Source organism: Madurella fahalii, assembly GCF_045866475.1.
Source record: "Madurella fahalii IFM 68171 DNA, scaffold_1, whole genome shotgun sequence".
NCBI lineage: Eukaryota > Fungi > Ascomycota > Sordariomycetes > Sordariales > Madurella > Madurella fahalii.
Window position 1 is genome coordinate 1,707,059 of NW_027263971.1, and position 25,547 is coordinate 1,732,605.

The window sequence follows — 25,547 nt, forward strand, 5'->3', positions numbered from 1 at the left end:
GTGCGCTGCAATCAATGTCTGGCCTGGTTCGGAACGTTGCAGCCACGTGCAAGAGCGCGTACCAAGACGTAGCCGACGCTATTGTTCGTCTATCCGGCTCATGAAACCACAGATGGCCCTGCCACGATCGAAACACCCTCACGGCCTGGTGGTGGTGGTGCTGGTGGTGGTTGCTGAGAGACAAGCAGAGCACTCACGTTAGGGAACGGACGGGGTGGGCAGATCGATCTTTTTCCTTTTCCGAGTCGTCGATCTCCTGTCTACATACACTAACTTACTGCGTACACAGTACGGGAACCGCTCCAGATGCCCTTGTCCCTCGCTTCTTGTGCCCCCTTCTCCAAAATTCCCTGCCCATGGCAAGCTGCTGGACCCTGCTCCAACCCAGTTGAGCCGTTGCCTCTTTGGCAAAGGAGCAATTTGAGCGGACCATCATCGGGCCCCTGCCATTTGCAAGGGGTCAGCAACCCCCGGCCTAATTAAGCCTGTTTAGGACAGTAAAGCTTGGCAATCTGGGCGCCCAGGGGCTGCCGACATGAACACCCCGACGCCAGTTTGGCCTGATGGGCCGACTGTTCTCTCTTCGCCATCGTTTGATCAAAGGGCTCGGAGGTGACGAGCATCAACAATGCGTAGCCCCGCGACTGGCCACGAAAAGGGTGCAAGTTATCGTAGGAAGATCGCGCTAAGGTAGCGTAATCCTTTCGGCGCTGTGGGTGGCCAGTGACCTTTTGCCGTCCATCCATCCCACCCGCTAGTTTCCCGAAGTTGCAATGCCCCTGACAGCCCGACGCCAACCAGGCGGCCACACGGCGCAGAGTAGGATCCCCTCGAACAGAAGCTCTGCCAACCATCACATCACACCGCGTGCGTTGCATTCGCTCCAAATTAGCATCCCACGACGTACCCGTATCCCCCGTGCTACGGTAATAATCTGACAATTTCTTTTCCTCTTCTTTGTTTCGCGACAACGTGCTTGTCGAGCACTTACCCATGGCACCCATTTGCCCCCAGTGTGTTCGTGCGTGCAACTGCTAGCACCATGCAAATGTAGCGTTGCCCGGGTGCTTGGATCCGGTGGAGATGGCGACGTACTGTCATGTCCACCGTGATAAGATCACGCTCCACTTGGGGCTTGTAAAACTCGTGGCATCCTGGGGCAAACGCTGCCGTAGAAACTAACAATGGACCCTTCCATCGGAAGTGAGGTCTCCCTCTCGGGGTTTGTACCGCAAGTGTGAAATGGGGCCGTCTCATCTGGCCGCCACACGCTCTATCAATTGGCCGGGCAAGGCTCGAAGCATCAGATCGCAGAACCGGGATGGACTCGAGCGAAGCCGCCCTGCAAAGGCAATCAAACCGAAGCCGAGAGCGACATCCGTTGATACACCCCCCTGGCTGCTCTTCGAGATCCCGCGGGCCGTGCGCAAATCGACAAGGGACTTTAACACGGGAGAGTGGGATTCCTGCAGAGCGACATTGGTGCACTGCAGCTTGCAGTGCCGTTCCTGGCGGCAAAACCCATGCAATCAATAACTGCATACTGGCAGTATTCCTGTCTCAAACTTGCATGTGCTCGGGGAGCAGTACGTACTCAGCAAGCGCAAAATTCAAACACAGGTTGACTGTCGCGTCTCAACTAATTCCACAATAGAATTTACCTCGAGTCATTTGCCAGTCAGCGGAATCAAAACACGGCCCGCCGATACTCGGATTGACCAGGTATTCTCCAGCGCTGCGCCAGCACCACTGCCCGTGCCGGCAGCACACGCAACCCAAACCAGTTCAATGTCCGGGACACACATCTACACCCTCGAACTCAAATTATAGAAATGTGCTTTAACTACATTGCTAGATTCGGTGTGCGTCAAGAACGGACAGTAAACCGGTTAGATCTTGTCTGTGGCGGCATAAGCCGCGCATGCCCACTGTTCTGCTACCCACACCGAGGCGGCACAATACAGCTAGTCAATGGCTAGTTTTATCCCGGCCGTAGCGAGTGGCCCTCACGCTACCTAAGAAGAACATCCAGAGAAGTTTATGAGCTTTAGTGTCTTCAGGGGACAATGGAAATCTATCCGGGTATGGTTGTAATGTTTCTTCCTAGACCAGTACGAGTCGTTCATCGGTTGCTGGAGGACGGCTAATACAGCCCTATCACGTATTAATAATGCCGTAGGTTTTCATATCTCGGCTTTTTAGGCAGAGCTCAGGGGCTTGGATCAAAGCCGACATTTCTCTAGGTACTGTGCGGTGGATTTCAATAGATGCCAAACTTGCGCGTACTCGTTCGTAGTGTTCTCCCTGGGTACGGCTAGTAGTACTATCGTAGAATGTCATCCTGCTACTTTCCTAAACTAACACCTAATCTAAACCGCCGTTGATTCATAGAGTTGCCGAATTACCAGTATTGTGTTGAGTGATCGGGTGTTCAGCTACGAAACAACCACTCGCTTGCTCTATGGTTTGAGGAGTTGACAAGTGGTTTGAAAGTTTTGTTCCGGGCAAAGTGCATTTCCGCTTGTTTCACATCTCTGTCTGTTCGTGAGGGGCTTATAGTACAATACCCAGCTACACCTGCCCACGTGTGCCAAAGTGTTTCAAGTAACGCTGCTGGTCCCGGTCCTCAAACCAACACAAGGTCTGCAAAAGTATTCAAGACCGGTTCGCATTGTTGGTTTCTGGCCCCTGCGCGGATCCTGCCTAGTGTTCCCCGGATAGTCCCCACGTTTCCGCCAGTCTGGAAAGATCGGGCCCCGGACCCAGTCGCCAGAGCTCTGGGCCGGTAAGCCGCATAAATTCAGACGATGGAAGCTTCAGACCAGATCCAGGGTGCAGGCCGGCTTCTTCCGAGCGCAAACGCAAAGGACGTTTCCGTCCCGCCCTCGGATGTCCAAGCTATCGCGGGCGTCAGCCCGGCAAGGATTACCCGGCCTGAAGCCGTGCCATGCCATGGCTTCTGCATCCAGCCGTTGAGTCTGCCCCTATGGCAGAAAGGGTGCGTGATTCACCAACACCTCCCTTCAAACCAGACGCACGCCACGTCCTATGCTCCGCGTCTCAAAAACCTCGACCAGACCGGCGCCTACAGCTTCCTGTAACACCCAGTCGAACGCGAGCCCTTGCAACTCTTTCCACTTCTTTGTCCGCCCCGGCATAACACCGGCAAACTCACCCCGAGCTCGCTTCGCAAGGGCGGCCTCGCTCCCATCGACAACACCCCCGTCCCACTTCTCGCGTAAATCCGACTCGGGCATCTCCCGGTACTGAGTCTTTCGTAGTAGATCCGCAAGGTGCTCCAGTGCCGCCGTTACCAGTTTAAGAAACACTCCACTCCCGGGAACCGCAACACTAAATTCCCCGGACCCAGACCCGGACCCGGACCCGGACCGAGACCCCACCGTACTCCGCACTCCCGTCCCTCCGGCCGCATGTACCACCCCCTCTCCCCCCACAGCCGCTACCGACCCCGTGGCTGCCCGAGACACCGTCTCTAAGCTCACCATCGCATACCTCTCCTCGGGCCGTGCGTACAACCCCACGCCCCCAACTCCCGGCGCACCAGCTGTATTAACCGCCGTCAAGAATCCGGCCCGGACCAACCCATCCACCTCCCTCTGTCCCAAACCAGCAACCCCTTCCAGCAACTCCTCTCCCGTCACCCTCGTCGCTTCCAAATTCTCCCTCAGCCACTTCACAAACCCCTCCTTCACTCCCTGCCCCAGCCCACCACCACCACCACCACCACCACCACCACCACCACCACTATTACTACTACTACTACGACCACCACCACCAGCCCTACGCACCATCCCCTCCAACTCCTCCGCCAGGACCACCAGCTCCCCGACCCTGGCACGGGTAGGGAGGACGACCCTCCGCAAGCGGCCGGCGCCGACGGCGCGGGCGAGCTCGCGCTCGGCGGCGGCGGGGGAGCGGACGGCGCCCGAGGCCAGCAGGACGGCGCGCAGGTGCGACGCCGACACGACGCGGGGCAGCGCGGCGCGGAACCGCAGCGCCGAGGCCACGCTGGCCGACGGCAGGCCGGCGGGCGGCGCGGGGAGCGGGTCGAACATGCGCGCGAGGATGGACGCGTGTGCCTGGAGCGGGTCTCGGAGCATCGGAGCGCTGCCGCCGCTGCTACTGGGAGTCGCGGTAGGAGTAGGAAGCAGTGGTGGTGGTGGGAGGCGGGCTGGGCCGAGGTCGTCTAGTCTTTCGGTTGGTTCACGGCTGGTGTGTTTGGATTGCGATTTCGAGGCCGGCTTTGTCCGGGGGAGGGAGGATGTCCATGATGAAGAGGACGAAGAGCGCTGTTTGGTTGAAGACGACTTTTTCTTGACGCGGGAGCCGCCGAGGATGGAGCGTAGAGTCATAACGGTGGTTTTGTAATGGCGAGGAAGGTTTGCATTGTGGAAGGAAGCCTTTGTCCCGGGGAAGAGGCGGCGTCCGGATATTTAGGGAGGGTATGGTACATGTACATACCTATTGTACCACCCAACATCGGCAGGGCGCGGTTCAAGGCAGGCGCACCGCCCCTTTCATGCAGGGACTGGACGACGGCCCCACACCGGAGGGGGACGCAGACGGGACCTGCAGCTTCTTGGCCGAAGGCAGTTCGCCACTGCCGAGATGGAAACTTTTCTAACACTGATTCCAGTTCTTGCAACATCTCTGTGATACCGGTCCCCGACGCTCATATAATTCTCTACAACATGCTACAAACCGCAAGAAGTGTTTTTATATATAGACATACTGAATCAGATCTTTTTCCGAAGCAAGCCTAGGGATATCAATCACAACCTGGCCCCGATAGAATCCATACCCCAATTTCTCTGAGAACAGAATGCTCGCTCAAGTTCAGAACGCCACCCCACCGGTGCCCATTACCCAGCCATCGTCAGCGTATACGACGTGATCACGCCCATCCGCTCGCTCGTCAGCTTGAGCGAGATCCTCAACAGCTCCTGTGCCACATCCGGCTCCTCCTTCTGCAACCTCTCCCAGTTCTCCCCATCCATCACCCAGGCCACGCAGTCCCGCTCCACCACGCACGTCGCCGTCCTGTTCGTCTCGGAGAAGAACGGCAGCTCTCCGCACGTCGTGCCGGCCACGATGCTTTCAAACAACCAACCCTGCGGCAGGTCGTATTCGGCCCTCAGGATACCGGACTCGAGCAAGTAGAACCCCTCGGCCCGCTCTCCGCGACGGAACAGAACGGTCCCCGCTGCGTAGTGGGCCCGCCGGAAGTAGCCGACTGCGCGAAACCAGAAGTCCTCATTCTTGTCGCTCACATCGCCGAAGATCTGCAGCATCAGCGGAAGAGGCTCCTTGAAGCTTTGCCAGCGTGACATGCGCTTCACTTCAACCTGCCCGAGCGACTTCCGTGCCGCTTCGCGGAGGTGGCTACGGCGAGGAGAGGAGCCGAGCATATCGGCGCTCATCGGACTGGCCTCTGACAGGCCGGGTACGTCCAAGTTGGCCGTTGAGGCGGTACCTGAGCTCTGCGAGTCTTCCTGGTCGGCATACAAGGTCTTGAGAAGCTCGTTTTCGCAATACTCAAGTGCTGAGTTGAGGTCGGGCAGGAGTTTGACATCGATGCCATCCTCGCCGAGCCCGACAGCTCTCAGGCTGCGGCCCAAGGGGAGTTCTGGGTCTACCCCGCTGATGACTAGTTCGATATCCTTGCCGTTCAGCAATCGGCTGATCGTATTGAAGCCCTCTCCTGCCGAGTAGTCGAGGCCCGTGACCAACCAAAGGTCAATGATCAGGAACTTGATCGGTCGTCGAGTGAACTCCTCTTCGGCGATGAGAGCCCTGATCTTCTCTTCCACGCTGACGATAGTCCCAAAAAATAGATAGCCGGCGAGCTTGATGATGTTGATCTGGCGGCCAACCTGCTGGAGGTAGTGCTGCTGTGTTGGGTTTCTCCTGACCGTCGACCCTACCACATCGCCCGAGTAGCTGCCCCGGACGGCCGAGACCCTCGAGGTCTGGACAATAAGTGAGATGAAGGCGAGGAGGACCCCGACCCCGATTCCGACCACAAAGTCGTAGATCCCCATAACCAGGACGATGACAATCACCGTCAGATACTCGAGCAGCTTCAGCTTCTTCCTCGGCTCCCAGACGGCCTCCATAAGGAGCTCAAAGCCGAGGTCGAATATCAGAACCCCGACCATCATGACGGGGATCAAACCAATCAGAGAGGGACCAAGCGTCATGACAAAGAAAGTGAGGATGGCTAGCTCAATACCGGCGAGTCGGCTGTCCCCCCCTGAACGCATGAAAAACAGGCTATTGGCATAGACAAGGTAGTTTTGGATGCTGCCTGCCAGGCCAGAGAGAAAGTTTGAGTACCCATGCAGCTTCAATTCGTGGTCGAGGTTGGCATGGTCCTCGCCAGTGTTGAGCGCAAGAGCGGGGACATTGATCGGGACATGGAGGATGCCGAAGAATGTCAGGGCGAGCATTGCAGGGATGCATTGTACGATAGCACCCCAGTCGACCATGCCGAATTCTGTGAACATCGTCAGCGCCAGTGAGGCTGTCAGGGTTGAAAAAGGGCAGTCATACTATACAATGTATAGAAATACCACCAAGGCTCTCCTTCAGGCGGGCCCTCGAAGACCCAGCCTCCATCTCGCAGTTTCTCCGGATTCAGTAAACCCAGAATAGAGACAACGCCATAAAAAGCCGCAGGGATGGAAAGTATGTACAGCGGGAGGAAATACTTGGAAGTGATTTTGGACTGGCTGTAAAACAAAATCACTGCCAGGAAAAGGGGAATGATCCAGAGAGGGATGGTGTCGGTCTGCATGAGTCGTTTGAGAGTGTCGAGGTCATAATTGAGACTCCCGTCCATCCGTGCCGTCACCTCGAATCCTGTCGCAACAAGGAACCAGCCGACACCACCGATGCAGCCTATCAAGATATGACGGGGGATGAAGCCAACAATGTAGCCAAACTTGAATTTACCCATCAGGTAGAAGACAGAACCTGTCATCATCGAGCTGAGCGCGTATGATGTGATAGTAGTAGCGATGACTGCATCGGGCTTGTCTTCTCCGACTATGTCGGTGATAGTAGCTGCCATGCTGTGGAAAAAAGGAACGACTTCAATCTGGGGGGTATGAGCCAATGCCTTCCTTATTTAAAGGTGGTTCCGTGGGCACTCACCAATTCGGAACCAACACCGCCCTTGAATATGCTCCCCAATGAAAAGGTTAGTTGCGAGATGATCGTGCTGACGTAGAATATTGAGATCCCGGCAGAACCTAAGCCTGCAAATATTGGGCTTCCTAAGGGAAAAAGGATCATTCCTGAGCCTAGTTAGTGAACCGGCAAGCAGGTAAGAACCCGTGATGCTCACCGTATGATAACGCGTCCAGGATATTGAGAAGCAGTCCAACAACGACCGCAGGAAGACAAGCCACTGGGGCAACAACAACTCTCTGCCAGAGCGTACGGCGGTCCCATTGCTTCGGACTGCTCATTGTCGAGAAGGCGCTAGCAATACGGCTCCCCTTATCCCGGATAGAGGCGGCCACCCTGCCGGGCCAGCTTTTCCGGCCTAAAGCCTTCAGACCCTCCACATCGTAGCCCCCTCCATCCCCGTTACCCATGCCATAGCTACTTCGAGTTTCCCGGGACCTAGCGGCTAATAATGGGGAGGTCTCGCTTGTTTCGTCGCCCGTATCACGATGAGCTAGCAGCGGTCGCGGTTCAGCGGTCGAGACCCTGGTGAGCGATCGACCATCATCTTCGCTATCCTCAACCAAGACGCTACCCTCGTGCACTTGGTCTTCCTTCTGCTGCTTGAAAAATTCCTGGTCGGGCGGTGACCTCCTGAACATCGTCGTGAGCATCGAGGGACCGTCGGTAGGCGCCTCTTCGGTCGGCTCGGGAGACGACGGCTCTGACACCTCGTCTATCGTTTCGGATGCTCTCGCGGCCCCGAGGTCGGGGCGTCCGGGTTCGGGGGTGGATGTTGTGCGGTCCAGTCGGAGTGCTTGAGACGGGGCTGCACGTGTTCGGGACTGGAAGGGAGCACCTCGCCCGTCCTTCTTGTGGGAAAGCAAGTAACTGGCCAATTCAGCCGTGTCCTCGCGGACGGAGCGCGCGGACTGTACGCTATCAAGAGGCGCTGGCCGGGCAAGTTAGGCTGGCTGTCTGCTGCACATTTGGGGAGTGGAAGGGGGGGAGAACCCACTAAGGTGGTCCCTAACGGAGCCATGGATAAAGGACCTTATGGGCTCACGGTGGCTCACGGAGCCCACGGAGGAGGAGAGGTGCCGCCCATCGTTGCTAGGATTGCGTGCGACCGGAGGAGGGCTTGAAGCGACAGCGTGTGTGTCTTCGCGCGACTCTTGGGAGGAAATGGAAGAAGGCCGTCGGCTCCACGACGAGGCGCCAAAGACAGGAGACGACATGTTCACAAGATGCAGCCTGCAGTTTCTAGGGGGTTACCCGTCAAGAATGCATCTCGGCTCCGCGAACCACGGGATAAAATTCCCTAATGTGACGAAAGCGAAGCCGGGAAGCTATCGAATCCGGAAGGATCAGTCGGTTGATGAGACGCTGGACCCCCGACACGAAGGCTCATGTGGTAACAGCCAAACGCAGACAAGAAATTGGGTACCCTGCCTTAGCTGAGAAGCGCATCGATGAGAGTTTTTGGAAGCATGGCAACCGCGAAGCCTGCAGTGTGGATAGACCAGAACAAGATCATACACTTAGATAAGGTAGGGTTGATATTTTGCCTGGTTGGCCCCACATGGGCCTGATTTACTCGAAGGATACTTGCGACAGACCAAACACGAGACTCGGCTCGTCTACTGGTTCTACGGTCTTTTCCACTTCAAATGTTGCAGGGTGGCCCGGACCGGGGCAAACTCCTCTCCAACATCCCACAGCTATTGAGCAACTCGAAGGGTCTGGAACGTTGGGTGATATGCACCGTGGTGGGGTAGAGACATTGACGTCGTCATCGGGAAATGATTTAAGTTACACAGTGTCAATTGGCGTAACGTTTTCCAAGTCCCAACAACGACCTTCGCGTTTGTTCACCAGCCCGTGGCTCTGTCGGTGTTCCAGAAACCCTTGTGTCCCTTGTTCTGGTACATCAGGATAAGGGACACAAGCTCCGCGATATAGGTATCGATTGACAGTCTCGAGTGTATTTTCTTTTTGTCTTTCCTAAATTTCGACACTTACACACGGTTTACAGTACGGTCACTGTGGGACATCGCCTCTCTGCTTGGAAGAAAAATTAACTGGGCATGTGAGCTGCAGGTGTGGTGAAACCCCACGGCGGCAGGAGCCGTGCATGCCCTCCTGGCTTTCCGTCCTGGGAACCCCGCCTGCACGGCCTTGGACTGGACGGGGTTGCGTGGTGCTTATCGCCTGCTTTCCTAGATGAAACAAAAAGACGCCTTCTGCCGCCATTGTGGTGCGAGCTTCTCATCAGCGCATCCAGAGGTTGCGCCATCGGCCCTGGCCAGACCCTCTTCCAGAGGGGTTATAGAGTCTATATTAGAACCCTCGTGTCATCTCTGGCCGAGCAAGTCCCCGTTGGCCTTCGCGACCACTAGGGGCGCATTCGTAGGGATTGAGGCGCTTCGGGATGTATTCAGCCCTGCGCGACCCTGTGGTCAGCATGCGGCAGGTATCCGGCTGGCGCCTTGTCATCCGAGCTTCTGGAGATAGCCTTGCGCGATTAAGCGTTCTACGTCGCCCTGCCGGACATAGAATTGGCTGTTCTTGGTCAAGTTGATGGCCCTGTGATCTGGGTTAGCTCTGGACCAAACAGATTGGATTACCCTGACGGTCAAAGGTGTGGCGTACCCGTATTCCGTCTGAATCTCGCCTGCATCCTTCAGCACTCGAACATCAATGAACAAGTCTCTTGGCGGCTCAAGGCTCCCCGTCAGATCGATGTCTGTCCATTGGCCTTTGTATGCGGCCAGTAGGTCTCCATACTGCCGGACATAGTCCTCTTCCTGGGGGCTGAGACTATTGCTTGGCCCCGCATCCGCGGCAGGCGCACCGTTTGCGCCGGGTGCTTGTTGTCCGGCAAGATCAAGGATGTCATACCCGTTCCAGACCATTTCCTCCAACTTGTCGGTACGTGTCCGGTGGTAGGCAAGGAGGCACCGCTTATTCCTCCGCATCGATAAATGGTTGACCAGCAATGTGCATGCCGTGGCCTGGTCCGCGGCTGGGTCGAATGAACCTTGGAACGGCTCAAGCAAGCTCGCCACGTCCTTGTCCAAATCCCGCACCTCTCGGGTCACGGCGCGGACAAGTTCAGTCTGGTACGCCGGTAATTGTGCCAAATTCTGAGTCCGTTTGGCATGTTGGACCTGTGCATGATATGAGTGACAAGGATCGGAATAAGTTGATGCACACTCTCACAGACCAGCTTGTTACCCAGTTCTCCGTACATAGGCATCTCGAGTTCGGCTGGCAGGCGATACGTGCTTGACGACGTCGGAAATAGCAAGACACAATTCAATAACAACCCACAGAGTTGGGGTGTCAGGCTCTGTCGTCCTGACTAAGAAATAAGGAACGATGAGTTGGTGTCACGGTTGCGGCGCGTCGGGTGGCTGCGTTGCAGAGCCGATTGGGCGGCATCGATTCCCCACTCATATTACACGGTACACCTCGGTACTCGGCGGTTCACAGTACACGGTTTCCGCCCTCGAAATTCCTTCACGTTGAAAATGTGCCACAACGGATATTTTGAAAAATGTCCGGATCAGGCTAGGATTTGCTCTATACCACAGTCCATGTATAAGGTAGGAGAGCCGGACAGAGGCTGCGCAACATGGTCCTATAATAGATGGCACTCTAATATTGATTGATAGACCACCTCGTAACAGCTAAGCCAGCTTTGACCTTTCTTCCATTTCTGTTCTAGAATTCTAAAGGCCTGCCGCCTATATATTCCTGACGGTATACACTTAAGGCTTACAGCACGTGGAGTCGACGTCACGGCTAATAAATCAGGGTGAAGTAGATGTGAGATGCGTCGACTACTCGCGCACAAAGCAGTTGAGACTAAGTTTGAATCTAGCAAGGCGCTCGATTCTCGGGATGCTCGCCGCGGAGGGATAGACAATTCCTGACTATGTATGTGACTTGTGTCAGCAATGGTTCCGACAGAGTGTCCGAGTAAACAAGTCCCAGGGTAAGAAGTCAGAACGCATGTCAATGCTGGGTTGTGTCGTCATCTGCAGGTCTTGAGGCTGCTCGGTAACACGGACCAATCTGGATCATCATGGTAGGGAGAACAGGAGATGCGATGACACCAGGTCAGAGCAACAAGCGACAGGAGCCTCACCTTACTGAAGACAATTCCCCCCGGCAGAGCCACGGCTATGTATGAAATGAGTCAGAGCCAGGTCTTTCTGTCCAGCAAAATGTGTGTAATACGTTCTTGTCGTCTGAGCAAGAAATTTCTCCGAAGAATGGAAGAGCGGGAAAAGAATTTGGAAAGAGGCTTAAAAAGTCAACAAAAGTGCACAGGCCTACGCCAAGGGCGGTCCGGACCCGCTTTCGGCTGCAAAGCTTCGAGAGGGACGGGTTGAATAATGGTTACACACAGTCATACTATCAGGACGGATAAATCGGGGAAGATCCGATAAGATAAGAAATAGAGTGGGTCTACCTAGAAAGTGCGAGAGCTTTCGTCAGAGCTTCCAGACTCGTGTGTGCCATCGAGAGACCGTTTGCACATCGCCACGGTCTCGTGCCTAGGATATATAAAAAAAATAACTCGAGATATGCAACCGTACTTGGCTTAAATCTGTTGACAACAGAATTGTCGTTTTTTTGGTGAACCATCGCCTGTTGAGATGCAGACGAGAGTACAACTTCTTTCAACGGCTTCTCGGCGCTTTGCCGCCGCTTCGAGGGGAGCTCTGCGACAGCGCCAAATTTCACGAACCACCGGATTGACGGTACCCCGGACGGCGGCCTTGAGCGACTCGTTACGCTTGCTCCCTTGCATAGCGACTCGAGCATATTCCAATGGCAGACCACACCCGCCCGGCGGTACGCACCGCATGAACCTCGGAGGCGAACCAGAGAAACCGGCATTGGAGCAATATGGTATTGACCTGACGGCGAAAGCAAGGGAGGGGAAGCTGGACCCTGTTATTGGCAGGTCAGCCGAGATTCAGCGCACAATACAGATCCTCTCGCGTAGGACGAAGAACAATCCAGTTCTTATCGGGAGCGCTGGTGTTGGCAAGACTGCCGTTCTGGAAGGCCTGGCCCTAGAGATTGTGCGGGGTGCGGTTCCAGAAAGCATCAAAAACAAAAGGGTCATCAGCTTAGATCTCGGCTCTCTCATCGCTGGCGCGAAGTTCAGGGGTGATTTCGAGGAGCGGTTGAAAAAGGTGTTGAACGAAGTGCAGCAAGCGAAAGGCGAGGTCATCCTCTTCATCGACGAGCTCCACACACTCCTTGGCCTAGGAAAGGCGGAAGGATCTATCGACGCATCGAACCTCTTGAAGCCTGCTCTCTCTCGAGGCGAACTACAATGTTGCGGCGCCACCACCCTTGCCGAGTATCGTCAGATTGAGAAAGACGTCGCGTTGGCCAGAAGATTCCAACCCATTCTCGTTGGCGAGCCGTCTGTGCAAGACACGATCAGTATACTCCGTGGCATCAAAGACAAGTATGAGGTCCACCACGGCGTTCGTATCACCGACGGGGCCCTGGTTGCCGCCGCAACCTATTCGAACCGGTACATCACCGACCGTTTCCTCCCCGATAAAGCCATCGACCTGATGGACGAAGCGGCAAGCTCGCTAAGACTGCAACAAGAGAGCAAACCCGAAGATATCCTACGCCTGGATCAAAAGATCATGACGATTCAGATAGAGTTGGAGAGCCTGCGCAAAGAGAAGGACATCGCGAGTAAGGAGAGGCGCGAGAAGCTCGAAGCCGACCTGAAGAGCTGCCAGGAAGAAGTGCAGGCCCTGACAGAAAAGTGGGAAAAGGAAAAGGCCGAAATCGACACCATCAAGCAGACTCAAGCCGAGCTTGACAGAGCCCGGATCGAACTGGAACAGGCACAGAGGGAGGGCAACTTCGCGAGGGCTTCAGAACTGAGATTTGGCATCATCCCGAATCTGGAGCAAAAGTTGCCTCGGGATGGCGAGAAGCCAGCGGCCGAGGGCACTCTGATCCACGATTCGGTAACAGCGGACGATATCGCCAACGTGGTTTCGAGAATTACCGGAATCCCGATATCCAAACTGACTAGCGGGCACACTGAGAGGCTGATACACATGGAGGACATCCTGCGGGAGTCTGTTCGGGGTCAAGACGAGGCCCTCAAGGCAGTCGCCGATGCCGTAAGAATGCAGAGGGCCGGTCTCAGTGGCGAGAATCGACCGCTAGCATCGTTCTTCTTCCTCGGGCCTACGGGCGTTGGCAAGACGGAACTCTGCAAGAAGCTGGCTGGCTTCCTGTTCTCGACGGAGTCTGCTGTTGTGCGCTTCGACATGAGCGAGTTCCAGGAGAAGCACACCATCTCCCGCCTAATTGGCGCTCCATCGGGCTACGTGGGTTACGAAGACGCAGGCCAGCTGACGGAGGCAGTACGGCGAAAGCCGTATGCAGTCCTTCTGTTCGATGAGTTTGAGAAGGCGCACCGCGATATCTCAGCGTTGCTTCTCCAGGTCTTGGACGAGGGCTATCTCACCGATGCCCAAGGACACAAGGTCGATTTCAAAAACACCATCATCGTCCTGACGTCGAACCTTGGCGCCGACATCCTCGTCGGGGCCGATCCTATCCACCCCTACAAAGAGACGGCCGATGGCGACATCCATCCAGACATCAAGAAAGCAGTCATGGACGTCGTCTCATCGCAATACCCTCCCGAGTTCCTCAACAGAATCGACTCGTTCATCGTTTTCAAGCGCCTTTCCCTCGAGGCGCTGCGGGGCATCGTCGACATCCGCCTTAGGGAACTCCAGGAGCGGCTGGATGAACGGCGCATTACACTCACAGTACCCGACGAGGTCCGGCAATGGCTGGCCGAGAGAGGCTACGACCCCAAGTTCGGCGCGCGTCCGCTCAATCGTCTGATCACGACCGAGATCGGCAACGGCCTGGCAGACAAGATCATCCGTGGAGAGATCAAGACGGGGGACGTCGCTGTCGTTGGGCTCAATGAAGATAAGAGCGGGCTCGTGGTTCAGAGGGAATCGAGCACCGCCGGGCAGTAAGCCGGAGCTAGTCCCTCTTTCTTGTACCGTTTTCTTTCTCTCTATGGCGATGACACCACTGTATAGTTATGTAAACGAGCATTGTATCATACCTAACGATCACCACTCCACATACGGAGAAGGGACGGGCGTTGGCGGTGCGGTTGTAAAAAAAGTCTGTGTACTTAAGCATCATACCCAATATATAGGCATTTTATAGAAACCACGAAACGCGCAATACAACTAGTGCGACAAAACTCCGCAATGGTGTCTCGGGGCCGCTCTATCTGCATATCCGTATTAACAACCGTTAGGCAGGGTAAGCAGCTTTGTCCCAAACCCACCAGCCGCATGTCGGAACACCCGGTCTCGTTCGGAATAAGACAAAGACAGATATTCTTTGACGGCGGACAAGAGTGTCCCGAGTCTTCCAACACCTTTCCTCGGCCGAACCGACGCAGTGCACATCTAGAGGAAACACAAAGAAAACGGGAGCCCCAATTCGCAGCGCCAACATACCAAGTCGTAGTCTGTGGCAGTCTTAACATTCATGTGCTCATCTGTGCTATGGTTTTAAAGTCACAGGTAGGCACTCAGCAAACGAACCGGGCAGAGCGCCTCGGGGTATAGCTCGCTGGATCATCTAGATACTTGTGTTATGGACCGACAGATAGGGAGGTATGATTCCCAGAAAGCGGCAAACAGCATAGATGGGAAGGCAGCAAAACGAAGACTTGAGATTGTAATTAGCAACTGTGTTGTTTACAGCTTCCACTCCTTTCGCCCTCCCCCCCAAAAAAACGTCGTTGCACACCACACCTGTTGCTTCTCGCCAAAACAGTCCTTCTTTCCTCCGGCCCTCTCGGCACAAAGACACAGAACGAACCAATGGGTCGGTAGGGCTAGAGGGAAGCAGTAAAATGAACCGATCCTCTCCTGACGATGTATCAAATTGTACAAGATCCCAACCTAGTGCGCCTCCGTCTTTCCCGAAACGTGACCAAAGTTTAGAATGAGCGTCGGCCCAGCCCCTCTTGCTTCTCGTCATCATGTGCGGCGTTCACGATGCAGGCATCAACCGCAGAAATAGTTCATGGGCTAGTCGACTGATTGCCTAACGGATATCTGATAGGGCACAATCGAGCCATGCTTGGCCGATGGGAGAGGAGATCCGATCCTCAGTAATTCCGATGTCGCTTTAGTTGTTCTTCTTGATTTCCGTGGCCAGCCAGTCGAGACCCTCAAACAGACCGTCACCCGAGGTGGCGCAGGTGGATTGAATGTACTACGACCGGGGGTTAGGACTTGCAAGTGACGATAGAAGCAAAAACGGGGCATCTTACCCAGGTGCGTTGCCGCAAGCTGTGGAGGCCGAGCTTGTCTGTGATCTCAGCAACACTCATGGCGTTCTGCAACAACATGTGAGTAACTACTGATACAAAAGATTGGAGCCCGGATGCTCGGCATGCACACGGGGAGGGACTCACGGGCAGATCCTGCTTGTTGGCGAAGACCAAGAGAAGGGCATCCCTCAGCTCATCCTCGTTGAGCATGCGCTGCAGTTCCTCACGGGCCTCGGGGACACGGTCACGATCGTTGCTGTCGACGACGAAGATGATACCCTGGGTGTTCTGGAAGTAATGTCGCCACAGGGGACGGATCTTGTCCTGGCCACCGACATCCCACACGGTGAACTGGATGTTGCGATACTCAACGGTCTCGACGTTGAAACCTGGCAGGGGAGAACGTCAGTACGCTACCCGGCAGCTTCTAGGTGAGCAGGTGGAGCGGCGTACCGATGGTCGGGATGGTCGTGACGACTTCACCCAGCTTGAGCTTATAAAGAATGGTGGTCTTGCCCGCAGCGTCGAGACCGACCATCAAAATCCGCATCTCCTTCTGCTTCATAAGCAGGGAGAGCCAGCTCCAGACCTTGGATCCTCCTATGCCCATCTTGGTGGAGTTGGTGAAGGGGACGCGGGAAAACGAAGTGAGGTAGGGTGGACCTGTTGAGAATGGTATGTAAGCAGGACGAGCGGGAAGCTGATGGCTGTCTTTTGCGGTAGCGTGGGTGTAGCCGCAAAGGAATGGCGGACGGGAGACGATAAGTTAAAGGCTGCTGACTAGCGTGGTCTGAGGACAGATATGCGCAGTGCTGTCGAATAAGAACAGGATAGAACGAGGCCCCAGCGAACCCCAGGCTGCCTCGAAAGCGGAAAGCAAAAACGCGACCAACAGGCAGTAACGTGACGGATGTGCAGGCGGATTGGACAGCAGCCCGATTTTGGCTGGGGTAAGAGTCGCGCAGGAGTTGGGGGGAGTCAAGAAAGCGGGCGGCAGGCCGAGGCAGAAAGCCGAAGCCGTGATCCACTGGGGGCGCTGGGGCGATAGAGAAAGCGACTTACTGTTCGGGGCGTATCTCGAGAAGTGACCGAGATGGCGACGCGGCTAATTACCGTCGAGAGTGGTGCTGGATATGATGTTATGATGGCGGTGTGGAAGGAAAGCCTTTGGGGGACGGATTGGATTTTGAAAGTTGTTCTTGGGCCGGGCTGAGCCAGACCAGGGAAGGCAGCTGCTGGGGCGGTTTCCAGGAGACGAGGGCCCGTGCACTGCTAGGTGTACCTCGATGACACCTTATAGCGAGCCCCTTAGGCAGACATTGGCACTGCGAGACACCCCCCGCCACCTGTACCTGGCGTGTACACTTACCGGGCAGTCTGGAACAACATTGGACCGGGGCATTCCTTTGGTCCCCTCCTGTCGTTGGCTCTTTTTTTTTTCTGTCGGTTTAACAAGCTGGCACTGGCCCAGTGGGGCTGGGGAATGCCACATCCCTGCTGGAGCCGCGACAGAGCGGCTCCCCTAGCGCCAAATCGCCAAGGTGTCCTCGATTGCATCCCTTAAGCAGCCTCCCGAAAAGGAACCTGCACTGCGAACGACAAAGTGGCATCCCGACCTCGAACCCAGTCTTTGTTACGCGGCCACCACGCCCCAGGACGACAATCACCATGCTCCTACACGCAGCGGCAAAGCTGCTGTTCTCAGCCGGCCTGCTGCTGGGCTCGGCAATTGCACACAACATCCAGCTCCCGGCCCATGGCCGCGAGTGCTTCCACGAGAACCTGCATCGCGATGACAAGATGACGGTGTCTTTCCAGGTTGGCGACCGCGAGTTTGGCAGTGCCGGCAACCTTGACGTTGACTTCTGGGTATGATTGAGCTAGCGATGCCATCGGGCCATGCACATCTGGGCGTCTCTCTTGCGATTCAAATTCGACTAACCCAGTCCTCCCGTTCCAGATCACCAATCCGATGGGCCAGTACGAGGTCAACGAGAAGGGAGTGTCCAACGGCGACTTCTCGTTCGACGCCAAGCACGACGGCAAGTATGTCTACTGCTTCGGCAACGAGCACTGGGGCGCCTCATCCAAAGAAGTTTCGTTCAACGTGCACGGCATAGTATACGTGTCCGAGGCAGATCAACCGCAGGACCCGCTTGAGGTCGAGGTGCGCAAGCTGTCGGAACTCCTCGAGCGCGTCAAGGATGAGCAAAGCTATATCGTCGTGCGCGAGCGCACCCACCGCAACACGGCCGAGAGCACCAACAGCCGAGTCAAGTGGTGGAATCTGTTCGTCATTGGCGTCGTCATTGGCGAGAGCGTGTTCCAGGTTTGGTGGCTGCGGAGGTTCTTTGAGGTATGCCGGATCACCCTTTGGCTAGACTCGGCATGATGGGCCGGAGAGCTAACACAACTGCCCAAAATTTAGGTTAAGCGGGTCGTCTGAGGCCACTACGTATCTCAGTTTGTTTGTTTGTTTGCAATGGCCGCACTGGATGATGTCCATGCTCGGTACAGGATCTGGAGGTGCGGAGCGATGACTATTGGGCTTGGAGTTCTCTATTTGGCGTCTCGGATGAAGCATGCTCATATATTCCATGTACGAAGACACCGGCCTGTCCCACCAGCGCCTAGATGAAGATAGCTCGAGGTTCAATGCTTCATAGACAGTACGCTACAATAATCATGGTTGGAAGGTATAGTCCGGCTCTTCTATAAGAAAGATATGCGTGTATCAAAAAGCTCACCAGCTAGCCCCCTTTTGAGGGAGGTAGCTGGCTACGAAAACCGCAGGTAGGGTTTTACTTCGCGTTACTAGGTGGGCTACACTTTTTTTTTTTTAATTATGTTTTTAATTATTTATATTCTTTTCTATCATTCTTTTCTAGGGTTTCTCTCTCTCTCTCTTTTTTTTTTTTCTTTTCTGTTTTTCCTTCCTTTTAAGTCCTTTTTTCCTTTTTTTTTTCCTTTTTTTTTTTTTTTTTTTTTTCAGTCATGTACTCGGGATCGAACAGGGAACATCACGGCAGGGTCAGCGTAGCATAGTGTGGGCTAACCTCCCCCTTTAACCGTTAGGCTACTGTAGACTACAGTGTTCATCGGGGGAGGTCGAAATGCAGAGCTGCGGAACTTCTATATCTATGACGGAGTCAGGGAAGGGTACATGGTTCTGTTGCTCACATGCGCCGGCGCCGACATTTCACATGAAAGTTGGAGTCTCTTTCAAGTTGGGGGTGTGATATGCACGTGATGGTTTGAGTCTCTTCCAAGTCACGGGTATGATATGTTCCGTTCGATTATAGACGGCGACCGGGAATATCTTGGATTCTACATCTTGCTCTAGGTACGTAATATTGCCCATATACACGGGAACATAGGAAGGTACGTGTTCATCATGCGTTCACACAACATATGCAGCGCCCCCTTTCATGAAAACTCATCCTCTCCTTGCCCAGCAATGTACCCCAACGCCTAACCGAAGCCATAAACGTGAAACGGAAACAACCACCAGAAAACACCCAACCACCAAGACCGCCACCCTGTGGCTCACGCCGCAGGATCCGACACCGAAGCGGCAACCTCCTCTGCATGCTGCTCAACGGGCAACTCAACCTCCTTGACAGGATGCAACAGCATCGGCGGCAGACACATGCGGCCCTCACCGCCGCGCATGGTGCCGACTGTCAAGTCATCCATGCTCTGATCCGTCGTCAGCTCAAACTCCTCCCCACCATCGTTGTTCACGCGCAGGCCCAGCCAGCGCCGGTACAGATTACTCGGGAACCCGGCATTATAGAACCACGTCAGTCCCTTCATGTTGTGCTCGCGGTCCCCGTAGACGGACATTCGCCCGCCGCCCGAGGCGCCGTTCCGGCCGCCGTTGAGCACGCGCGCCATGTACTCTGGGGGCCAGGCGCGGTCGACAAAGACGGGGTGCGGGACGAAGACGGCCTTGAGGCCGTGGTGGAGCGCGACGGTGGCGGGCCACATCTCGGGGAAGGCATGGTGCTTCTTGAAGGCTGTCTCGCGGTGCATGGCGAGCAGCAGGCGGCGCGACATGCGCGAGGCTGTGATGATCTGCGCTCGCCGCGGCGGCTTGCCTATCCCGCCTGTCTCATTGTATCCCGTGATGTCGTCGGCCAGCTTCCAGCTCGTGCCCTCCGGATCGAAGATGGGGCTGAGCGTGAGGAGGTCGGCCTCCTCGCCTACCCCCCACACGTACTTGTCGCGCTCGTACGTGGTGGGCGGGACCGGGTCGTGCTCGTGCTCGAACCAATCATTTTCGTCAAGGGGCCGCTGGGGCCCCCAGATGCTCTGCTCGCCGCGCGAGATTTGTTGGGGCAAGGCCCTGTCGCCTGTTTTGGCGCCCGGGATTCTGTCCCACATGTTGTCGGCTCCGACGGTGCCGTGCTCGGTTTGCACGCGCGCCATCTGCTTGAAGTCCTCCCAGGAGCCGTGGACGTAGGGCATGTAGAAGCGCGAGTTGCGCTCCCAGAGGCCCTTGCGGGGCTGTTCCTTGGCCCAGAGCTCCAATTTGGAGAGCAAGTCGTGGTAGTGGCCCGTGTAGCGGATGTCCATCTCCCACTGCCAGAAGTGATCATACTCGGGATGGTTATAGGCGAAATACTGCATTGCCATCTGGAGACCGCGGTACGAGCCGTGGACAGGGAGATCGGGCCCTCTGGTCCAGAGATCGACGATACCCTGGTAGACGGCGAGCATCTGCGTCTCCGACCACAGCGTAGCAATCCCGCGGAACTCCTCGGGAACAGTCTCGTTGATGCGGCGGCGGTACGTCTCGTCGTCCGCCCAGACGGGATTCCGACCGTCGTTCCGCACCTGCACCAAAAGATGGACGTCGTAGCGGCCGCCAGAGGCGAGCGACAGCTCAGAGATGAGGGCGCGTAGGTTCATAACGTCCTCTTCTTTCCAGGCGAATTCGTCCCAACACCGGATGACAATGGCGGTTCTTGCCGTGTCACCCTTGGGCTTCTCCTCTGCAGGCTCGATCGGCTGCGATTCATCCTCTACCGCGCCCCGTGCCTTCAGCTGAGAGCCCTCAAGGCCCTCGCCAATGTAGAAGCCGTGCGGAGGCGGATTGCGAGTTGCTAACGGCTTGTATCGGTCGGCATTGGCCTCATAGCAGCGACGCTGAGCAGCCGCCCAGTCCACGGTGCGCCAGTCGACCTGCCTGACGGTTTCCCAGACGGCATCGGCGCCCTCTCGCTCGCCATGCTCGCCGAGACCGAGGCCCCCCGTTCTGATGGAATAGCCGTAGCCGTAAGGCCCGAACCTACCATACCGGTCGAAGCAAATGTCCTCTGGGAGCGAAAGCAGTTCGTAGGAGCCGAGGATGTTGTCGGGGAAGCCGTTTGGCCGCCCCTCGAGGTAACGGACCGGCGGTACCTTGACCTTGTTCTGACTATCCACGAAGCACTCGTGGATCCCGTCTCCCGTCTTTGGAAGACGGGCGTTTGCATAGCTGGTGAAGGCCTTGCTTGGCGGCACAGCCCTTGTCTCAATAGGAGGATGTGCAGTCTCTTGTCCTTCTAACTCCTGGCGCTGCGGCTGAGTGGCGTTGTAGGGACCCTCCTCGCCGAGACGTGGGTACTGTGGCGCGTTATCGGCCAAGGGAATCAGGGTTCTGACACCGCCATAATATCTCGTGAGGAATTCGAACTGCTCCCAAGGTGGGGGCGGGTCTGCCGGCTTCTTGTCCACCTTGCCTTCTGCTATCCTCTTATTCTCTAGATGGCTCGCGCGGACCAGAAGCGAGATGAATATGATGATGGTGGAAATCATGCCAATACACAGGTACCGTATGACCCTGTTCGGCAGCCGGTAAAGATATCTCCGGACAGGCCGTCGCGTAGCAGCAGCCACCGGCCGCTTTAAGGGCATGAGCGCAGCGGCAGACGAGACCGAGGAGGAAGTCCGTCTGGAGCTTCCCGAACTGGGAGATGACGACGCCGAATCGTCGCTGTAGTCGCCATCATCTGAGTCGTCGTCTGACGAATCGTCCGCGTCCGAGTAGCGTTCCTTGATTGGAGAGCGCGGCGTGCGGCGTGTCCGTGATTTTGAAGGGGGCAGTTCTTTGTATAGAGGTAGTTTTGGCCGATTGGCCTCCCGCGAGCGCAGGAAACCCAGAGGTAGTAGTCCCATCTCGGCGATCGCGATACCGTTTGCTAGCGGCAATGCGGGTCAATGAAATGCCATTGTGAAGCAACAAATTGTTCTCCTTACCGAGAAACGGAGTGAGGCTGCCGGCGCCCCTTCGAGGTTCCGACTGACCACACAGGCGCTGTGCGCCTTTTGCGATTCTGCCCGAGACACGGGCAACAGTTTGTGTCTCTGAACCTCCCTCTTACCGAGCGTGCTGGTGTTGTCTGTCGGACGGTGCGGGGTGTCCGTCTTGCACAAATTGCAGAATTATACAAGGAATAGTTGCACGCCGATATTGAGGATATCTTGGAAGCCGGATTGCATAAGCGAAGCCCTTGGGCAGTGGCAAGTTGATAGCAACATAGGAGTGCATCCTTCGTCGTCGCTGATTGGCCATTCTTCGTGGGATTGTTGATGTCCATGTTTACGAGGTTGCTGAGCAACCACAGGGCGCTTACTCGAGCTGGGGAGGGGTGCGGGGTGCTGGGGCTAGGGCTGGTGCAGGTGTCCTGCGCCGCAGCCAAAAACCCTCCCCCTTCTAAGCCACAAGCGTTGGAGCCCTTTCCTTCCCCGTACTCACTTGGAAGGGTGGAGCATCGGGTACCAACCCCTCCATTATCCGGGCACCTCTCTCTCTCCAGACAAAGCTGGGACCGTCCAAATCGAGAAATGACGTCGCCGCCAGATGCACCTCTCTACGAAGTAAGGTATCGTCCCAATTTGACGACTCGCATTACCTACTATGCAGTGTAGCGTTCGCACTTTCACACGCACCAAAACATGTGACCATCAGCGAAGAAGGCATTTCGGATTTCCCTTTCCAGGCGGTCCGGACTCTGGGCTTGCTTGCACTGAGAAAGCCACATCGTTCCAGGCCTGAGGTCATTCGTCCAAACCATGTCGGATGTGGGCATCAGAGCACTATTGCGGCACCATTGCGGGCGAATCGGGCGGCCCTCACTGGATTCCTATATCATCTGACTCATCTGAATCGACCGCTCCAGTTAGTGGCGATGCAGTTGAAGCGTCCTGCAGAGACACGCTGGGGATCATCGCACAAACAAACGGACGAGCAATCATTACAGGGCAGGAGCTCAACCAGCCCATCAGTTGCGCGAGAGCAACTAGCCACTGGAGAACAAAGCGTGGAGCGTACATAATAGAGCCCGCTTTCTAGTAACGTCATCGGGTGTGATCGGCACCGGCATAGTATCTTCGATACTGCTACCAACCGTTTTGCTGAGCAAGACATCATGAGCACATGGACGACGGACCCGATCCATCAAACCGCGACTCAAAGTCCTAGAGACCAGTGTGCAAATACCCATGCCTTGGGGATAACCACCCGGCGCATTTTATACTAGGTACCGTACCTTTCTTGTCCGGCTGGAACCCAGTTGCTTTTTTTACTCGGCAGAGTGACGGAAGTGTGCAGCCGCAGAACTTGACCCAGAGTCTTGTGGACCTGCTGGACGCATGGTGACCGCATAACATAGTCCACATCCCACTCCCATCTTCATTCCAATGTCGAGAGACGATATATGCAGATTGGCGTGGCAAAGCTCGTGTGGTGATTCGCACGATCGGACTGGGTGAATATGCGGGCGCTGCTCCTCCAAGACTCCCGTGTCATCCCGTTTGTCTCACTATCGCTGCTTCTCTGGTCCCCTCTTCCATTCTCCTCGCCGCAGTGCAACTTCGTAACGGGCCTGACCTTTGACAGCCAGAAGCAGATCGTGTCTTCCACCCTTACTCGCTCACCCCCCTCGCCCACCCATCAACCTACTTAGTCGAAGGCATTAGATGGCCTACGCCTGGTTCTTGGTAGTGCCGACGATCCAGTTCATACCCATCTAGTCCCATACCACAAGATCAGAAACGGATCCCGAGCTCAGACTCCACCGCAGAAATGTCTCTCACTGTCACCACCGAAGGCCAAAAGGCGCCCCCCGCGGCGGATGAGTCCAGCCAGGTCGCCATCAACATGGTCATCCGGCAGGACCCTTTCTACATCACGCTCGACGCCGCGGCCCTCCTAGCCGTCTCGGTGCTACTCGTCCTCGGCATGCACTTCGTAGACCGCCTCTTCCTCGAATTCCTCATCGTCTTCGTCCCCCTAGCCCTCCTCATCCACAACGACTACCTCAACTTCCTCAAACTCGGCCCCGGCGGGACGCCGCCCACCCCGTCGGGCTACGCGCGCCTGACCTGGTACCGCCTCTTCACCCTGCGCGACCCCTTCAACCCGCCCCCGCGGGACCCCGCGCAGAAACCCGCGGCCGGCATCCTCAGCAACCTCCCCTACCGCCCGGGGCCGCGGCCCATCGTGGCCGGCCTGGCGCCGCAGCGCCAGCTCAACCAGCACGGCGCGGCGCGGGCCTACGGCCAGCTGCGGGCCGCGCTCGAGGCGCTCGGGGCGCGGGCGCCCGCCAAGTTCGTGACGGCTACGTCGTGCCTCGAGAAGCACGGCTTCGCCCTCTTCGCGCGGCACCCGCTCAACGTGTGCGGCAACGGCGAAATCTGCCACATCCACACGTCGGACCGCTCCATGCACCTGAACCTGCACCCGGACGACATCAAGGAGGTGCTCGAGAAGGGCTGGGGCCAGCGCCACCCCATGGCCTGGAAGGGCTGGATCCGGAGCCCCGTGCCCACCACCTTCACCATGATTTACGCGCCTAGAGGTGGGTCATGCCAAGTTTCCTCGTTTTGGTTTTGTGCTCCGAGATGAAATGTAATGAGCAGAGGTGACCATGATGCTGAGCGAGTGTGTCCCAGATGAGAGCGATTTGCGGATAGTCTACCGGATCATCGAGGCGGCCATTTGGTATACCATTGCGGAACAGGTAGAGATCCAGCCCGAGCCACAGCCTTGAGATATGAGCGTTGCCCTTTGGTTTGAATTGATGGCGGAATGAAGGATTTCCTTGTTGGAAAAGATGGCGTACGGCGATGGGATTCCCGAGTCTAGTGTACGGAGGTTCTTCGAACATCAAGCGACTGCTTTGGAAAGAAAAACGGAACGGTTTCACTGCGCTTGTAAAGGAACAAAAGCCATTGATTTCCTACACATTAAATCAAATGGGATGGGATGAGACGCATAAACAATACCTGGTACTTACCTGACATGGTGTTGCTCCATCTTTGCATATATCCCGTCCAGGAAATCAGCGCACATGCCCAGAAGTCGTATGATATTGCCCGCGGCCTCGGTTGGAGCGGGCCGATAGTAAGCAAGAGTCGAATGAGCGCGGATAAGAGCAAAGGAGACAATAATAATAGAAGAAGCCATCTAGCCCAGTTATACTCCAAAACCTATTTATATACTCTTTTGCTTCAGCCGTTTCCTGGCGTGATAACAAGAGTGGCGCTCAAGCGCTCTCTGGCAAGTGGATGAGAACCCACTGCAAGCCTCACAACAGCAAGTCAACACAGCCCACAGTATCCCAATCGTCAACGTCGCATCGGATACGCAATCGTGTCTCGCGGGTGGTGAGTGTTTCACGAGCCTCGGTCCCAGCCATCCATGTGATCTACTCTCACAGCAAACATCACACTCGTTACCCATCAGATAATATGCAATATCAGCTACATGCATTTGCCCCCTCCCGCCTTCATATCTCCCCCGTCTCCCGTCTGTCTGTTTTTGTTGGTCTGTATACACGGACGACCCAAATAAGAAGCCGCCAGAAGAAAAAGCAAAAAATGGTTTACACAGTGAGTATCCAGCCAACCCAACCTTATCTGTTCTACACTTCTTGAATAAGCCTCCAACGCAGTTCCAAACAAACAGGACACAAGGAAAGGAGATAGTGGA

General features: G+C 55.9%; 8 protein-coding genes across 8 annotated transcripts; 3 read left to right on the top strand and 5 right to left on the bottom strand.

Moving 5' to 3' along the window:
• Window positions 1–3,023: 3,023 nt before the first annotated feature.
• MFIFM68171_00520 (uncharacterized protein) lies at window positions 3,024–4,373 on the bottom strand (the record flags this gene model as incomplete). Its single annotated transcript, XM_071055942.1, has 1 exon — window positions 3,024–4,373. The coding sequence occupies one exon, from the start codon at window positions 4,371–4,373 to the stop codon at window positions 3,024–3,026; it is 1,350 nt and encodes a 449-aa protein (XP_070912043.1).
• Window positions 4,374–4,883: 510 nt separating this feature from the next.
• On the bottom strand, window positions 4,884–8,429 carry MFIFM68171_00521 (Sulfate transporter family protein; the record flags this gene model as incomplete). The annotated part of the gene is made up of 5 exons (XM_071055943.1): window positions 4,884–6,517; window positions 6,574–7,120; window positions 7,177–7,319; window positions 7,370–8,143; window positions 8,210–8,429. 5 exons carry the CDS (start codon window positions 8,427–8,429, stop codon window positions 4,884–4,886), a joined length of 3,318 nt encoding a protein of 1,105 aa, XP_070912044.1.
• Window positions 8,430–9,683: 1,254 nt separating this feature from the next.
• Window positions 9,684–10,450, bottom strand: PSF1 (DNA replication protein psf1; the record flags this gene model as incomplete). The annotated part of the gene is made up of 3 exons (XM_071055944.1): window positions 9,684–9,777; window positions 9,844–10,361; window positions 10,418–10,450. 3 exons carry the CDS (start codon window positions 10,448–10,450, stop codon window positions 9,684–9,686), a joined length of 645 nt encoding a protein of 214 aa, XP_070912045.1.
• Window positions 10,451–11,858: 1,408 nt separating this feature from the next.
• On the top strand, window positions 11,859–14,246 carry HSP78 (chaperone ATPase hsp78; the record flags this gene model as incomplete). Its single annotated transcript, XM_071055945.1, has 1 exon — window positions 11,859–14,246. The coding sequence occupies one exon, from the start codon at window positions 11,859–11,861 to the stop codon at window positions 14,244–14,246; it is 2,388 nt and encodes a 795-aa protein (XP_070912046.1).
• Window positions 14,247–15,423: 1,177 nt separating this feature from the next.
• On the bottom strand, window positions 15,424–16,178 carry ARF1 (Arf GTPase arf1; the record flags this gene model as incomplete). The annotated part of the gene is made up of 4 exons (XM_071055946.1): window positions 15,424–15,510; window positions 15,569–15,634; window positions 15,713–15,957; window positions 16,022–16,178. The coding sequence occupies 4 exons, from the start codon at window positions 16,176–16,178 to the stop codon at window positions 15,424–15,426; spliced, it is 555 nt and encodes a 184-aa protein (XP_070912047.1).
• Window positions 16,179–17,236: 1,058 nt separating this feature from the next.
• EMP24 (p24 complex component) lies at window positions 17,237–18,014 on the top strand (the record flags this gene model as incomplete). Its single annotated transcript, XM_071055947.1, has 3 exons — window positions 17,237–17,437; window positions 17,529–17,924; window positions 17,997–18,014. The coding sequence occupies 3 exons, from the start codon at window positions 17,237–17,239 to the stop codon at window positions 18,012–18,014; spliced, it is 615 nt and encodes a 204-aa protein (XP_070912048.1).
• A 1,100-nt stretch (window positions 18,015–19,114) lies between these two features.
• On the bottom strand, window positions 19,115–21,730 carry MFIFM68171_00526 (Major facilitator superfamily transporter; the record flags this gene model as incomplete). The annotated part of the gene is made up of 1 exon (XM_071055948.1): window positions 19,115–21,730. The coding sequence occupies one exon, from the start codon at window positions 21,728–21,730 to the stop codon at window positions 19,115–19,117; it is 2,616 nt and encodes an 871-aa protein (XP_070912049.1).
• Window positions 21,731–23,639: 1,909 nt separating this feature from the next.
• MFIFM68171_00527 (BCS1 N-terminal domain-containing protein) lies at window positions 23,640–24,606 on the top strand (the record flags this gene model as incomplete). Its single annotated transcript, XM_071055949.1, has 2 exons — window positions 23,640–24,414; window positions 24,509–24,606. The coding sequence occupies 2 exons, from the start codon at window positions 23,640–23,642 to the stop codon at window positions 24,604–24,606; spliced, it is 873 nt and encodes a 290-aa protein (XP_070912050.1).
• Between the last annotated feature and the right edge of the window lie 941 nt (window positions 24,607–25,547).